We start from the raw sequence: 17,337 nt of genomic DNA, 5'->3' as shown, positions 1-17,337 counted from the left end.
TATATATATATATATATATATATACCTCTTCTTTATCCATTCATCCATCGATGGACGTTTGGGCTCTTTCCATACTTTGGCTGTTGTCGATAGTGCTGCTATAAACACGGGGTGCATGTGTCCCTGCGAAACAGCACACCTGTATCCCGTGGATAAATGCCTAGTAGTGCAATTGCTGGGTTGTAGGGTAGTTCCATTTTTAGTTTTTTGAGGAACCTCCATACTGTTTTCCAGAGTGGCTGCACCAGCTTGCATTCCCAACTGTTACAAATCTTTTTAATGAAGATACTACGTTGGGCTATTTATGTGAATTTTTAAGTATCATGAGCCATAATGCAGAAGTTAACTCAAACTAAAGACATGAGCTACAAAAAAGCAGATCATACCAAATTATTGTCAAGATATGAAGAACAACAACTCATATAGGTACGGAGTAAATTAGTACAACTTTGGAAAAATAGGCAGTATCTACTAAAGCTGAACATAAAACATGCCCTGTGGCCCAGCACTGTATACTTGTTTGTACTATGTACATATGTATGTAATAGCATTGTTTATAATAGCCCTAAACTGGAAACTACCCACATGTCCAGCCACAGTGGAATGAATGAGTATATTAAGAGTATCACACAATAAAATACCAGAGAGCAAAAGAACTGAACAAATTACAACTACACATGATGATACAGATGCATCTCACAAATACCATGTTGAGTGAAAAAAGCCCACCCGGATGCCAGTACACAATGCATGATTACACTGGACAGTTCAAAAGAGGCAAAACAAGTTTTTGTTACAAGTCAGTATAGTGTTTACTTTGGACATAGGCAGTGGAGGTGGGTAGGGATTAGGAAGGGAGAACTACCCAGGGTTCTGGTAATATTCTGCATCCTTATATGGGTGATGTTACATGAAGGTGGGTTCAATGTGAAAATTCAGTGGAGGTGGGCACTTGTCATTTCTCTCTAGGTATATTTGAAGAAAAAAGTACACAAATAAGTAGCATAGTAGCTGGACCTGTGGAATCAACTTGTTCGTCGTACAGAAGAGCATTCATTTATAGTAGTGAAGTTCATCCTTTGCAAAGTGAGCTCATATCATCATTTTTACTCGGTGTAGTTAGTGCAAAGTTTGGGAACTGGACTTAAAGGATTCAGAACCATCTGGGGAAATGTTATTACAATCTCTCTGAGAGGAGGAGTAAAATGGAGATCATAATATTCGCTCGCGTACCTGCTGTAGGACAGACAAAATCACCATCCTCACAGAACTCAGGATGGACAACGTGATAACGTGCAACACTAAAGTGAAATGAAACCAGCAACGCCCCAAACGGCGAAGAATATAAAACCTGTCCTTTGATGTGACAGTGTAGGCCACATAGGAAAGCTACCCTTGCTGTTAATTTAAGAGTTTATGACGCTTAAATTATACCTTAAGATTAGTTCAGCAAAACTGGTTATGAGAGAACAAATGCCGTTACACCGACACCCCCAACAGCATTGGCGTGGTAACACTGAGGTATTGTGGGACATGTAGTTTCCGACGCCATGGCGCATTCTCCCCCACCTCCACCCACGTCCTGTGGAACTGGCCGGCAAAAGAGAACTACTGGGCACTGGGCCTGACCTGAGAGCCCAGGACCTGCGGCGCGGAGGGGTGGCTACTGCGACAGGGCACGACCTCCACCTCCCTCCTCCACTCGCCTGCGGGTTCCAGGGCTGAGAGGCGGGCGCGCCGTGATTGCGTCACCGGCCCACCCGCCGCCGTGGTTTCCCTGGCGACCGGGAGGGCGCCCGGAGCAGAGGCGAGGGAGATGCTGGCTAGGCGGCCGCGTAATCCTCTGCAGGCCCTGCAGCGCCGCACTCAGGAACTGAAGCTACAGGTAGCGTCTGGCTGTCCAGCCGGGGGCCTGGGCATCACGAGGCAGCCTGGGTTCTAGTGGCGGGCGAGATCTGGGGTGTACCTTAATCCTGGCAGCCTACCCCAACCCACTTACTTCCCTAAGTTGTAGCGCTCCCTCCTCCACCCCAACATCCTGAAGCGAAACCCCGATTCTAACCCCTCTTGCTCCTAGTCCAACCCCCGGAAGCTGAACCTCCCGAAAATCTTGACCATCGACTAAGCGCCTTACCCCTGCCCCTCACATCTCAGTCTCCAGCCTAATAACTCCCTTAACCACTCTCCAACATAGTAACTCCCTTCACCAACCTCGCTTCCAAAGTTAAACTTAACAATAACCATTTCCAACTATCTCTGCGCCCATCGCTTTCCTCCACTCTCCATGCCTCTTTACCTTGAGCCTTTTTCCAGTGGAAGCCGTTTTTGCGTCACATGAACTCAAAACGAAATAGATGTTAAAGAATAGACCTAATATGTAAGGAAAATATTAGGTTCCGACAAATGAGTGAAGAACATGAACTGAAGAAGAAATACAGGGAAGCCATAAACATGAGAGAAGTTAACTTAAAAAAATAACGTAACTGTAAATAAAATATCACAAACATTTTTTAAAAATCACAATAGTCAGTACTGGGGAGGGTGTGATGAAATAGGCACTTATATACACTGCTTTAGAGTATAAAGTACAACATTTCTGGAAAGCAATTTGACAAGATGTGTCAAATATTCATGCTCCTAGGCTGGGAAATTACATTTCCAGGGATTTGCCATACATAATAATAAAAAGATTGGGACAGAAATTGATGTATAAAAGTATCCATCATGGTGTTCCTGGATATCACTTAAATGATCAGTAATAGGGGAATGGGTAAATAACTTATGATGGGATAAAATAGTATGATTAAAATTTTGTTAAAAGATTTTAGTGTGTTAGAATATTTGTGATAAAATGTCAAGTTAGAAAAAATATCAAATATAAAATTGAATATACAGTATTTCAGTAAAATTATTTTAAGTATAATACATATAGAAAAAAGATTGAAGAAAGGCCATCTGGGTGGCTCAGTCAGTTAAGCGTCCTACTCTTGATATCCGCTCAGGTCATGATCTCATGGTTTGTGAGTTCAAGCCTCACATAGGGCTCTGAGCTGACAGTGCAGAGCCTGCTTGGGATTCTCTCTCTCTTTCTGCCCCTCCCCTGTCTTTGTTTCTCTTCATACTTTTGATATTTTCTTAATTTTTACACCAAATGTGCATAACTTTAAAAAAATAAGAAAAAAAGTAAGTAGTAATTAATGGTTTGTTAATTTATTTTCTAAAATTCTTATTTTGCTTTGATAATTTTACTTTTTTTTCATTTGATCTGTTACTGAATATAATTATTTTCTAATCTTTGACAGATAAGAGATTTACTGAGTGCTCATATTTGGTCCAGTTGTGGACTCCCATTTAAAAAGTACAAAAGAGGGGTGCCTGGGTGGCTCAGTTAACCATCTGACTCTTGGTTTGGGGCTCAGGTCATGATCTCACACTTCGTGAGATCAAGCCCCACATGGGGCTCTGCACTGACAGTGCGAAGCCTGCTTGGGATTCTCTCTCCTTCTGTCTCTGCCCCACCCCTGCTCTCGCTCTCTCGAAATAAATAAATGAGCTTTAAAAAATACAAATTTAAAAAAGGACAAAAGGTTTGATGGATATAAGTGACTTTTGGACTTACAGTCATACAATAAAAGCAACATGCTCTTCTGGTGGAAATAAAACTTGATGAGGCTTTGACTAAACTGAGCCCTGGCTAGATGCTTACTATGTTTCTATATCCGATTTTAAATTTAGTGAGATCTTGGGAGAACCAGGAAAGTTTCAGAAGTAGATTACAAAAAAATTATTACTAAAACAAAGACCAAACAAAACAATTACAAAGATTAGTGACCCTAGAGAAGACTTAGCTCAGGAGTCTTCTGATAGCCTGAGTGTCTGGGAAGGACTCTTTGATAGGGAAGATCTGTCTCCACAGAGGACGCCTGAAGCAAAACGTGAACAGATTTCCAACTTGATGTCCATGGACAAGTAATCAAGAGCCCATCTGGGTCATGCCTGTTAGCACTGACTCTGTCACCAGCTATGCATTTTGTAACTAACACTCAAATGCAAAATAGGAGGAGAGAAGAAGCTAGTGAATTTGAAGTTCTCTTCTTGCATCCACGTTGCCTTCCCCGCGTCATCTTTAGAAAAGAACCCGAAAGAAATCTGTGCCTCTTTTGTGGGTACATTGGCAAAGGTACACAAGGTGTTGAGAAAATACTAAGTCAAGGTGTAAGGTAGAAGAATGAGGATAAGCAAACTTGTGGCATATTCATACAATACTATTGAGCAACAAAGGAATAAACTAATGATACAATATGGCAGTATCTCAAAAACCTGCCGTGTGAAAGGGTGACACAAGAGAATACATCCTTTCTGAGAACTTTCTGGGGTAATGGTAATTTTCTGTGTATTGATAGGGGTTAGAGTTACCTGAGTGTATGCGTTTGCCAAAACTCAGCAAATGTATATTTAAGATTTTATATGTAAGTTTTATACCAAACCTTGAACTCTAGTTAGCGATACCTGTGGTACATCATTTATGAGGCAGTGTATTCATGACTGCAATTTGCTTTCAAATACATTAAAAAATCAGATGGATTGATCAAAAGGTATAGTAAAATATTAATGGTAGAATCTAGGTAGGGGTATATGGGGAGTCACTGTGAAATTTTTTCAACTTCATTATATGTTTAAAAGTGTTCATTGTGAAATCTTGGGAACAAAGAATTAAAATTTTATTTCCTGAGGTCATACAGTATTTAGCAATATAATCTAACAGTCTCTGTTTATTGTAGGTTGATGGCTTGCTTTCTGAGAGTCAATTGAAAGAAGCTCTAGAAGCCAATAAAAGGCGAGATATTTACCAAAGGTAAAACCCACTAAATTATATAAGCTTTCTAGAAACCACACTTACATTTCACTGGGCAGGATTTATAGCATAGAAATTGTTTGACGTGTTCTTTCACTCCTTTATTGTACAATTTCTCAAAAGTCAAAATAATAATGGGAAATATTACTGGGGTCATAACTAATGAAATTTTCCAAAACGTATTTAAAAATATTTCTTGCAAGTATCTGTATCTCCCAGGTGTAGATATTGGAATGGTAAGATTAAATAGAGAATTACACTTGTTAAAAAGCAGCAACTTACATTTATTCTGTACTGTGTACGGACCAAGCAGTGTGGTCCACACTCTAAAACCTTTTTCTTGATTAATTTTCACAATCATACCATGAGATACTTATTAATATAGGTGAGGGTTCACAGGGTTTGGTTCACAGGGTTTGGTTCACAGGGTTTTGTTAATACGTCTGACATTACTTTGCTGTAAGACATTAAAGTGGGCAGGCCGTAAAAATGTTTGAAGACCACTGAGAAATGCAGAATTCACTCAAGTCAGAGAGAAATTCCCTGCAGTCTCAGTGGAGATGCAGGCAACCAAATGAAGAATTAGATCATGGTATAACTTGGATCTAGAAAAACTAACCTAAATCTGAGTAATGGATTAAGGTTGTGACAGCACCTATAAAAACTGCTCAGATGCAAGATAGTGACTGAGGCAGAATTATGGTAGATCCTTGGCCTCCTGTAGCCTCCTCGGACCTGGTCAGAAAATTCTATTAAGGAATCCCACCTTGCTTAGGATAGTGACCTTAACTCCCTTGACATGGGAAAACTGTTCTCTTGGGTGTTTTTTGTTTTATTCTGACTTTTTCTTTTAACCCTGGAGGAATTGAAAATTAAATCAAGTTTAACATTACATAGACATGATGAACTAGATCAAATTAGACTATTAATACTTTTGTATTCAATTTTAGGACGTCATTAAGATAATGTGTACAGTTTGGGTATTTAGAAGTGTGTATAACATTCAAAAGAACATGAAGTTCATTTTATTAGTTTAAAGGATTCATTGAATCATTTGAAAAAGTTTTACTTAATTCAGGCATTCAAAGTTCTTAAAAGCAAAATAAAATGAATTTTAAAATGTTGAAGGGAATTTAATTAACTGTATTAATTAAGATTGTTTAGTTCAAATTGAATTAATCAAATAATAAAGAAAAAGTGAAGCTGATAATACTTGCTTTACTAGATTTTATTTTATTTTTTTTAACTTATATAGTATCTACTTTTTTTTAATGTTTTTTTAAATTTGTATTTATTTATTTATTCTTGAGAGAGAGAGAAAGACAGAACACGACCAGGGGAGGGGCAGAGCGAGAAAGGGACACAGAATCCGAAGCAGGCTCCAGGCTCTGAGCTCTCAGCACACAGCCTGATGCGGGGCTCAAACCCACAAGCCATGGGTTTGTGACCTGAGATCATGACCTGAGCTGAAGTCGAACGCTTTACCAACTGAGCCACCTGGGCACCCCTACTAGATTTTAAAATAGAATAAGATTTATAGGCTGAATTTGAAGTCCCAGGGAAGACTGGGTTTTTAAATTTTATTTTAATAAACTAATAATAATAATTTTTTTTAATGTTTATTTTTGAGAGAGAGACACAGCATGAGTTGGGGAGGGGCAGAGAAAGAAGGAGACATAGAATGTGAAGCAGGCTCCAGGCTGTGAACTGTCAGCACAGAGCCCAAGGTGGGACTGGAACTCATGAACCACTAGATCATGACCTGAGCTGAAGTCGGAGGCTTAACTGACTGAGCCACCCACGTGCCCCAACTGATAATTATTTTTAAACCCAAGTAACTATAAATAGTCTTCTTTGTGTATAAAGAGATCCCTGTCACAATCATTTAAAAATTCACATTGAGAAATATGGCCCTTTGTAGCAACGTGGATGGAACTGGAGAGTGTGATGCTAAGTGAAATAAGCCATACAGAGAAAGACAGATACCATATGTTTTCACTCTTAATGTGGATCCTGAGAAACTTAACAGGAACCCATGGGGGAGGGGAAGGAAAAAAAAAAAAAAAGAGGTTAGAGTAGGAGAGAGCCAAAGCATAAGAGACTCTTAAAAACTGAGAACAAACTGAGGGCTGATGGGGGGTGGGAGGGAGGGGAGGGTGGGCGATGGGTATTGAGGAGGGCACCTTTTGGGATGAGCACTGGGTGTTGTATGGAAACCAATTTGACAATAAATTTCATATATTTAAAACAAAAAAAATTCACATTGACATTTGTATGTCTGAGAACGTCAGTTAGCCCTTATGTTTGATTAATTGTCTGGTTATAAAATAAAAATCATTTCTTCTTAAACCTTTGAGGACATTGTTGGTTTTCTTTGCATTCAGCGATGTGAATAAGTTTGATGATAGTTCCTTTATTTTTTTTAATGTTTATTTATTTATTTTGACAGAGAGAGAGAGCGTGCACGCTAGCATGGGTGCAGGGGAAGGGCAGAGAGAGGGAGAGAGAGGGAATCCCAAGCAGGCTCTGTGCTATCAGACATGGGGCTTGATCTCACAAACCATGAAATCATGACCTGAGCCGAAATCAAGAGTCAGACGCTTAACTGACTGAGCCACCCAGGGGCCCCATGATGATATTCCTTTATGATTGACCTGTGTGGGGCTTTTCTCTTCCACCTTGGTGTTTTGGAAATTCATCACAACCTATTTAAGTGTTGTTTTTTATCCTGCTAAACACTTAGTGGGTCTTTTCAACTTGAAACGTCTTGTCTCTCATAAGCTCTGAGAGATTTTCTTTTACTAAAAGATTTTTTTTTCTACTTCCGTTTGTTGCTTCCTGAAAAACCTTTGAGTGAGGTATTAAACCTCCTGGACTATTCCTCTTGGTCTCTTATCTCCCCATTAATAGTTTTCATTTCTTTGTCTTTTTGTTTATACCCGGGGATTTCTCTTGTCTTTGGTTCTTCTGGACTCCCAACTACTTATTTATTTATTTAATTTCAGTTAGTCTTAAATTTGACCGTCCATGTTGCTGGTTTTCCTTAATGTATCTGATGGTCCTTGGGTTATTCATTTTTATTTAAGAAATGAGGGACTAGTGTGATTATTCTAGATGGCAGTCCAGGATTCTTCTACTATTGTATATGTAGGGTCTCTTCCCTGCAGTATTATCCCCTGAATGAGAGTGAAATTCTTTGTACGTGGGCAGAGAATTTCAGGGGGCTGGGAACTAACTGTTAAGCTGAGGCGTGTCCATGCCAGAATAGAGTGGGCTTTAACCCCGGCGTACAGGAAACTTCTTTGGCAGCTGTAGTTCTCCCCAGGCCATTCATTCATTTTGTTTTTTAGAGATGAATCCTCTGGTAAGGAGGGACAGCAGAGGGGGGTGAGATAAGAGAGAGGGGAAGCTAGCTGGCTCAGATTTTCTGTGAACAGACTTTTTAAAAAATCAGACTTCTTATAAAAGGCCTTAACTAAATCTAAACTTAATCAGTATCTTTACTCTCTCCCTAAATAATATAAAGCCCTTAGATTGTCTTAAGACTGATTGCCTTTAGGGGCACAGTGGGTTAAGTGTCTGACTTCAGCTCCGGTTATGATCTCACCGTCTTATGGTTCGTGAGTTTGAGCCCCACATCAGGCTCTGCTGTCAGCACGGAACACGCTTCGGATCCTCTGCCTCTCTCTCTGCCCCTCCCCTTCTCACTGCCCTCCCCGCCCCCCAATAAGCATTAAAAAATGATTGGTTGCCTTTATAGCTTAGATGCTATGGATATCATTTGATTAATATAACATAACATAATATAAAATGACATAACATAATTAATATATAAAGCAAATCCCAGCCATTGTGGATGTCTTCATCTGTAGAACTTCATAATACATTCCCTTAGACGCACTTTAATTACCCCTCTCTCCCGGATCCTTCCTACCTGCTGACCCAAATCGTGGCATCCTCTCCCTGGCAGATCTTTTTCCTCTTAGGGACCTCTTCCGAGAACGTGCTTCCATCTCTTTTCCGTGCGGCAGAAATTTGTTGAAATGTCTTGTTGACAGGTGGTCTCTCTCTCATTCTCCTACATTCAGGGTTTATTACCTTTTTTTTTTTTTTAATTTTTTTTTAACGTTTATTTATTTTTGAGACAGAGAGAGGCAGAGCATGAACGGAGGAGGGTCAGAGAGAGAGGGAGACACAGAATCTGAAACAGGCTCCAGGCTCTGAGCCGTCAGCACAGAGCCCGACGCGGGGCTTGAACTCACGGACCGCGAGATCATGACCTGAACCGAAGTCAGCCGCTTAACCGACTGAGCCACCCAGGCGCCCCGGGTTTATTACCTTTTAAAATGTTTCATCAGTTTTGGTGGGGCTTCAGGAGGTGGTGAAGAGAAATTTTTGAATCTAGGTCTCAGGATCCTTTTAGTCTGAGTAACAGGGTGCCTGTTAAAACTAGGGGCTCTACTGTCAATCTCATTCCACAAAAAGTCTGGAAGTAGGTTCCCCCACGGTGGATGAGTGGCTCGTGAGGTCCTCAAGGCCCAGCTTTTGCTCTCATTGTGCTCTGTCATCCTCATCTAGTCTGCGATGGCTCCCTTCGCCTTTACAGAGTCCCCAAGCATCAGCATCTAAAAAGAGAAAGGGTGAAGGATTCTTTATGTGCTGCACCAGGGAGGATAAAATGGGAGACAGCGCCCAACATACTTCTTTCATGTGTTGTCGGCCAGCGCTGGGCCACACACCCACCCCACCCATGATGGGTCCTGAGCACTTGGGTGTCAGTGTGGGACCGACCCCGCCAGCGTAGACCCCGATGGGGTAAGTAACTAACAGGGTCAACCGCAGTTTGATATTTTCACTTCTCGTTTCTGCCTCCTTCACAAAGGATGTTTGTCCCCTTTCTTCTGCTTATTTCATGTCATTAGCTTCTGTGAGAAAAAAACAATTACTCAAAGCACATAAAAAATATTGGCACTTGTAGGTTATTGTTTGAGAAAGCATTTGAATTTCGATAACCCTCGCTATTAGATGTAGCCCATTTTCAGTCATTTTTATCCTTCTTATTTGGGTCTAAGACTTAAGCCAGATTACATGAGCCGTCTGTGAAATAATCAAAACAGCGTACCTGTCTGCATAGGCGACGCTCAAAAGGGGAATGTGCCGTGGTGGGACGAGGCCAGCTCTAGAATCCTAAGCTCTGCCCCCGCGTGTTACTCTACCACTGACTAGCTGTGGCCACCCCTTAGAACCTCACTTCCTTCCGCCGGAGTGAGAGCTGGTACGAGGCTCAAAGGAGGTGGTGCTCTTGTGAAGTGCCTGGCACCGTGCGTGGTGTGCAGTAAAACTTGGATATTATCGCCATTACTCATGTCTTCTCGGCTAGGCCCTCAGTTCATGGGACTTCAGAGCTGAAGAAGCAGTTTGAAGTCCAGTGCTTTCCTCATTTTAGAGATAGGAAACCGAAGCTCAGAGTCACATAAGCTTTCTGAGCCTTGGCTGTCACACCTGTGTACCTTAGAGCACGTGAGTATCACCCAAGCCGGTGGGTAGGAAGGCAGTTACAGGTGAATTTTTTAACATCATTCATATAATAGCTAATCGCCTTGCCCACTTAAAGACTTATGTATGATTCCATGAAATAACTTTCTAGTCTGACAATAGAAAAATTCATACTTCTTTCCTTTCTTTTTGAAAATTTAGGTGTATCCAATTAAAACAGGCGATAGATGAAAATAAAGATGCTCTTCAAAAATTGAACAAAGTAAGTGTTACGGTTTATAATATTACCAAAAAAAAAAAAAAACCCAACCCTGTTTTTGTCCTGATGTTTTCGTGAAGTGGGAATTCATTAGAGTGGTTAAGTTCCTGGGTTTGCTTTAGCGGTGGTGAAGTCTACCTGCGGCCAGTGCTGACTCGCCCTGCCGGCATGCTGAGGGTGTGCTTTGGAGCAGAAAAGCCAGGGCTCCAAATGCTGAGGAGAGTTCAGCTTTGGTGAACTTACCCAGCACTGAGGACTCAGAAGATCGAGGAAGAAGTTATCTTTATTTTTGCATTGTGTAAGTTTTATGTTTTACAGGCTAGAGTTGTTTTTTGGTTTTTGTTTATTTTATTTTCCTTCATTTCGTTTCGTTTTATTTTATTTTTTATTTTTTTAATTTGCATCCAAGTTAGTTAGCATATCGTGCGACAATGATTTCAGGAGTAGATTCCTTAACGCCCCTTCCCCATTTAGCCCATCCCCCCTCCCGCCACCCCTCCAGCAACCCTCTGTCTGTTCTCCGTATTTAAGAGTCTCTTATGTTTTATCCCCCTCCCTGTTTCTGTATTCTTTTTGCTTCCCTTCCCTTGTAGAGTTGTTTTAATTTTAATTACACTGTGGGGAGAGTACATAATCTGGCCCGGAGCGTAAGTGCTAAAGAAGCTTCTTGCATCACACGGCAGCTCTAATGTCGGTGACTCTGCAGAAATAGGAGGAACTAGAATTTACTCTTGGAAGTCCCTTCAGGGTTTTTTCTTTTAGTATGAGCCTGAGCTTCATTCAGCTTAGTGTCCAGGGCCAGAGTCTCACAGAGCATATAAAGTGGAGGGCATCTAAAAGTCATCTCCCTGCTTGTGTATGAATCTCCTTTACTGCATCTGAGCATTTCTTCTGAAATTCTCCAGTGACATAACACTCTTGAATTTAGAAGTCAGGCTGACCCTAAATTTAAAAATCTAAGTATCCTGTTTCACAAGTGAGGAAACTGAGGCTCCCAAAAGTGAAGCAGCTTTCTCAGTGTCTCACTGCCAGTCAGTTTCCGAACTTGGGATTGGCATATGTCTTTTTGACTCCAAAGCCTATCTTCTGTCTGGAACCTAGCTCTTACTGACCATAGAGGGTAGCAAGCAAGAAAACAACAAAAACAAACTTTCTAGCTAGCAAGAAAACAACAAAAAACCAAGGAGTATCATTTTGTTTTTTCATTTGGGTTACATTTCAACATAATAATCTACATTTCTTTTAATATTATTCTAAGGTAGGCCTAGTCTCGTGTTAACATTTACTTTGTCTTCTAGAACTTACTGGAGTGTTTTTTTTCCTTCCAAAATAAATAGAATAGGAAATTGAAAGAAATTTTTCAGTGAAATAAACTTATATTCTCTCATAGGCTGATGAACCTGCACCTATTGGGAACTACAATCAGAAAAAAGAGGATGAACATAGTCTTTTGGATAAGCTTACCCACCAACTGCAGGAGCTTGCTGTGTCCATAAGTAGAGAAAATATAACTGAGTATGCCTCTTTCCTTACTTTCTTTCTCTCAGGCATTATATCACCAACAGTTTTAATGTCTGACTCAGAATAAAGACCTATTAAGAGTATACATATAGGGGCTCCTGGGTGGCGCAGTCGGTTAAGCATCCGACTTCAGCCAGGTCACGATCTCGCGGTCCGGGAGTTCGAGCCCTGCGTCGGGCTCTGGGCTGATGGCTCAGAGCCTGGAGCCTGTTTCCGATTCTGTGTCTCCCTCTCTCTCTGCCCCTCCCCCGTTCATGCTCTGTCTCTCTCTGTCCCAAAAATAAATAAACGTTGAAAAAAAAAAAAAAGAGTATACATATAAATGAATGGTGATAACAAGTATAATCGGTTGACATGTATTTCTTGTGTATAGTAGAAAGTCTTAGATCCCATAAAAGATATAAAGAAGTAGAAGTCAGTCAATTTAGTTAGGGAGACAAAAGAGAGATCCGAAGAGCTAAGTAAACAAATGTTAGAAAATAAGGATGATGCTTTAATGTCAGTGTTGATATGTAAAAAGAAATTATTTGGATTATTTGCATATTTCCTTCCTTCATAAACTTAAAATATTAGAGGTAGAAACATACATTGCTTTTCTGCCTTAGTAGATGTTAATAACAGCTTTTACAAAGCAGACAGAAATTTGATGGTATAAACAAACCAACCCAGTTTGTGGAAAGGAAGAAGGAAAACAATTAACTATTTAGACTCTTCATGTGCCGCTCCCATGCTTTTACACTATATCCTGGGGAAAATGCTGAAGGATGTAGATACAAGGATTCGAGAATTTTCACTGATTTCTAGTACTGAGAATGACAAAGTAGCTGGTTTTGGACTTAACCTTCCTACCGTAAACAACTATAAAATCTGGACAAAATCTACAAAAACAGCTGATGTCCTTAATACAGGGAAGCACAAGAAGTGAGTCCTACATTTACCCAGACCCTCTCCCTGAGAAAACTTATGGGCTGTGGTGCAAGAAGGTAGAGCCTAAACAGAAAACACCAGTGTCACTGAGCTCAGGAGACAGAGATCAAATTTTGGAGTTGCCAAGGCCAGTGGGACTTGTAGGAAGAGAGGAGGGTGTTGCAAGAGACAACTATAGAAATCTGAATGGAATCCTGGCCTACACAGAGCATGATTCCAGAAGCATTGGCAGAAAACACCTGCTAGGAGACTGAGAGCTTAAAAGATTCTGGAAGTCAAACGATCTTGGAAAAATGTTGGAGTTTGTACCTAGCTAGAGTAAAGAGATACTGGTAATGCTTCAGGCATTTAGTAGAGATCACAGAAGGCCCATGCTCTAGGAGTAAGAAAAACGCCCTAATACTAAGAACTGTGATTTGAAATAAAGACAAAACTGAAGTAGATCTCGAGGCCGAAAGCCAGACCTTAACAGGAACATGATAATTTAAGTGTGTAACAGCACAAAATTCAACACTCTGTAAAGGAAGATGATATAATCCGAAGTCTCAAACTGTCTCATCCGCAGTGTCCACTAATAAGAAACAAGACAAAACCAAAAGCAGACCTAGATCTGACTAGATAATATAGTTAGCTGATAAGGACTTCTAAATAATGATTAATATGTTAAAAATAGAAGAAAATAGGGGCGCCTGGGTGGCGCAGTCGGTTAAGCGTCCGACTTCAGCCAGGTCACGATCTCGCGGTCCGGGAGGTCGAGCCCCACGTCAGGCTCTGGGCTGATGGCTCAGAGCCTGGAGCCTGTTTCCGAGTCTGTGTCTCCCTCTCTCTCCGTCCCTCCCCCGTTCATGCTCTGTCTCTCTCTGTCCCAAAAATAAATAAACGTTGAAAAAAAAATTAAAAAAAAAAATAGAAGAAAATAAGGATGAAATAGAAAGAGGCAGAGTATTTTAAGAAAATTCAAATGTAGGAAATAAATGAACATTATACAACTGTAAAATGTCTAGTGAAATAGTGGCTGAGAAATTTCTCAGTCTGATTAAATACAGATTCAAAAAGGTGGAAAATGTCTTATAATAAAGAGACGAAATAATCAGTAGAAGCTCAGATGACCCAAATGCAAAAATTAACAAATAAGAACTCTAAAACAACTACTTTCAATTAGTTAAAGAATTTGCTAGAAAAGATGGATAGCTTGGATGGATAGGGAGGAATCAAGCAGAGAAATGGCAACTAACAGAGACCAAATGGAAATTCTGAAACTAAAATTTATAAAATATGAAATGAAAAAAAAATTACTGAATGGTTTAACAGAAAATTGGATACAACAGAGGAAAAGATCAATGAACCCAAAGAGAAAAAAAACTTTCAAATATGCACAAAAAGAAAAAAGAATGCAAAGAACAGAATAGAACGTATAAGGGATATGGGACATGCACTTATTTCCAAATATGGGCAAGATCTTCTATATGTAGAAGTTATGTTGATCCGTTCTTATACATTACTTCAAGTAATCCCTATCTCTGAATTATTTTTCACAGAATTGGGGCACCTCCTGAAAGAGAGGAAGATGACAATTCTGCTGAAGAAGATGAAGAAGCTGAAGAAGAGGATGACGATGAAGAAGAAGAAAGTGAAGAAACTGGGGACGAAGAAGAAACAGAAGAGGAAGAGAAACAGGAACATGAATCCCAGCAACAGGCCACAAGCAAAGAATACATTGCTATTGGAGATTTTACTGCTCAGCAAGCTGGGGACCTTACATTTAAGGTAGAAACAAGACTAGAACCTAACCTAAGGATAGTTATGCATACCTAACAGAATAAGAAAACTTTATATATCTATATTACATATTCCTGGTATCGTTTTTAAAGACTGAATCTATTTTAATAAAATAGTATAACTTATGATTTACAGGCAGTAGTCACGTGAGATTATGTTGTCAATGTTACCTGGTAGCAAAATAGTAAAATTAAATGCTATTCTGTTTTTGAAAGTAGTTTCAATGTGGATAATTCCTGAGTTAGGGGTAAATTTTAATTTAGCATTTTTTACTTGTTTTGATTTAAGAAGGGAGAAATTCTCCTTGTAATTGAAAAAAAACCTGATGGTTGGTGGATAGCTAAGAATACCAAAGGAAACAAAGGTCTCATTCCCAGAACCTACTTGGAGGTTAGTCTTTTTTGTTTATTCTTCCTTTTTTCAAAACTTTTCTTGCATTTTTAATAAAATGTTAAGCTCTATTCTTTGATCAGTTGACCAGTGAATGAGTTGATACGGAATTTACTTTAATTTTAGAGGGACAGGGACTGGGAAAATCTTGTTTTAACAGTCATCGGGACCTGTGAAGTGCCGTTGTGCAGGTAAGGCCTAGTTATGACACAATGAAAGTGCTTTGTGGATTAATGCTGATCATAAAAATTAATAGGAGCTTATTGTTTGTTGTCAAACGAAACCACAGTTAACTTTGGGTTAACTTCCGCTAATATATGATCCCTTACTAGGAGGTAAACATACTATACATGCATGCTTGCAACCTATTTCTTTCTTTTTTTTTTTTTTTTAATTTTTTTTTTTTTTTTGACAGTCACAACAAAGTTTATTGCAATGAGAGGCAAGGCCAACCGATCGGGACCGACACTCTTGACCAGAGTGTGGTCTTTTTAATTTTTTTTTAACGTTTTTATTTATTTTTGAGACAGAGCATGAACGGGGGAGGGGCAGAGAGAGAGGGAGACACAGAATTGGAAACAGGCTCCAGGCTCCGAGCCATCAGCCCAGAGCCTGACGCGGGGCTCGAACTCCCGGACCGCGAGATCGTGACCTGGCTGAAGTCGGACACTTAACCGACTGCGCCACCCAGGCGCCCCGCAACCTATTTCTTTTTAATGTTTCACTATATAGCATGGTCATTTTCTTTGCCAATATATATAGATATGTGTTTGGATCATTGCTGTCCAATGGAAAAATAATGCAAACTAGAAATGCAGTTTTAAGTTTTTTCATGACCGCACTGAGATGCCTTTGTTTTCTGAATCCATTTCTGACACTAATAGTGTGATTTTTCTCTAACACCAAATATGTGTTGTTTTTCCACGCTAGTTCTCTGAAACCAACCAGGTGTCCAAACAATTCAATTTAATTCTGACACTAACTCCTGGAGTTAGCACAGACCCCTCAAGTTAAGGGCTCACCCCACATGCTGCCCTAATTCAGATGCCAGTCACAAGTCCCAGGGGCCTGTACTTCTGAGCGACCAGCTATAAATTCAGTTCCCATACACACTTCCTCAGGTTTGATAATTTGCTAGAGGGACTCACAGAACTCAGGAAAACACCTTCCTTGTGTTTACCAGTTTATTATAAAGGCTACAGCTCAGGAACAGCCAAATGGAAGGGGCGGATAGGCAAGGTATTGGGACATGGGGAGAGTGGGACCTGGATCTTCCTACCCGTACCCTCTCTGGTCTGGGCACCACCCCCCTCCAGACTTCCCATGCCCACTAGTACAACACTTCAAAGTGGTCACCGACCTGGAAGGCTCCCTAAACCCTGTCTTTTCAGGGTTCTTATGGAAGTTTTATTATATAGCCATGATTGATTAAATGGCCATTGGTGATAGAATTCAGTTTCCTGCTCCTTTATCCTCCCCGAAGGTGAGAGGGCTGGTGGGATGGTGCCCTGAAAGTTCCAACCTTCTAATCACATGATTGGTTCTTCTGAACCCTGCCCCCCCCCCCCCACCCACCCCACCGCATTACCTCAAGAATAAACTCAAGTCTGATTGAAAGGGACTTATGAGGAATAACATAAGACATTCCTGTCACTCAGGAAATTCCAAGAGTTTTAGGAACTCTTGCCAAGAACTGGGAATAAAGACCAAATATATATATATTTTTTTCTTTTTAATATTTCATTGTATATATATCATATATGTATATTTATTATATGACATGCATTTAAAAAAAGGAAAAAAGGAAGTACCTAAAAAAGGTGGCTCAGTCAGTTAAGCCTCTGACTCTTGATTTCAGCTCAGGTTGTGAGATTGAGCCCCATGTTGGTCTCTGTGCTGACAGCACAGAGAAGCCGTATTGGGATCCTCTCTCTCCCTCTCTCCCTGCCTCTCCCTCCCCCCACTCTCTCTCTCTCTCAAATAAATAAACATTAAAAAAGAAAAAGAAACAGGTGATTTTTAATAGCATATTTATATTATCCAATATATCAAAATATTATCATTTCAACCTATAATCAATATTAAAAAATCTTTCCTTTTTTTTTTTCAT

The 17,337-nt window shown here is 40.1% G+C and overlaps 1 protein-coding gene and 1 long non-coding RNA gene across 6 annotated transcripts in view; one reads left to right on the top strand and one right to left on the bottom strand.

Moving 5' to 3' along the window:
- LOC121044431 (uncharacterized) overlaps positions 1 to 1,741 on the bottom strand; it is a 13,566-nt gene extending 11,825 nt beyond the window's left edge. Inside the window, exon 1 of the long non-coding RNA XR_005797302.1 lies at positions 1,630 to 1,741. This is a non-coding gene — a long non-coding RNA (uncharacterized LOC121044431). The remainder of the gene's footprint in view (positions 1 to 1,629) is intronic.
- Positions 1,742 to 1,751: 10 nt separating this feature from the next.
- The window catches only part of NPHP1 (nephrocystin 1), a 60,993-nt gene continuing 45,407 nt past the window's right edge, over positions 1,752 to 17,337 (top strand). For 2 of the 5 annotated variants that reach the window (XM_040496702.1, XM_040496701.1), the window contains exons 1-6: positions 1,754 to 1,885; positions 4,782 to 4,855; positions 10,553 to 10,613; positions 12,001 to 12,125; positions 14,597 to 14,825; positions 15,126 to 15,227. In XM_040496702.1, the coding sequence (XP_040352636.1) occupies positions 1,817 to 1,885; positions 4,782 to 4,855; positions 10,553 to 10,613; positions 12,001 to 12,125; positions 14,597 to 14,825; positions 15,126 to 15,227 (660 nt within the window). In that variant the 5' untranslated portion in view covers positions 1,754 to 1,816. Of the gene's footprint in view, positions 1,886 to 4,781; positions 4,856 to 10,552; positions 10,614 to 12,000; positions 12,126 to 14,596; positions 14,826 to 15,125; positions 15,228 to 17,337 lie in introns of all 5 variants that reach the window. The other 3 variants (XM_040496705.1, XM_040496704.1, XM_040496703.1) reach the window with 3 other exon arrangements.

This window comes from Herpailurus yagouaroundi, unplaced genomic scaffold (assembly GCF_014898765.1).
Source record: "Herpailurus yagouaroundi ecotype Mexico unplaced genomic scaffold, PumYag 188, whole genome shotgun sequence".
NCBI classification, from domain to species: domain Eukaryota; kingdom Metazoa; phylum Chordata; class Mammalia; order Carnivora; family Felidae; genus Herpailurus; species Herpailurus yagouaroundi.
The sequence above is the reverse complement of the archived record's forward strand: the minus strand, read 5'-3'. Positions and strand labels throughout refer to the sequence as shown.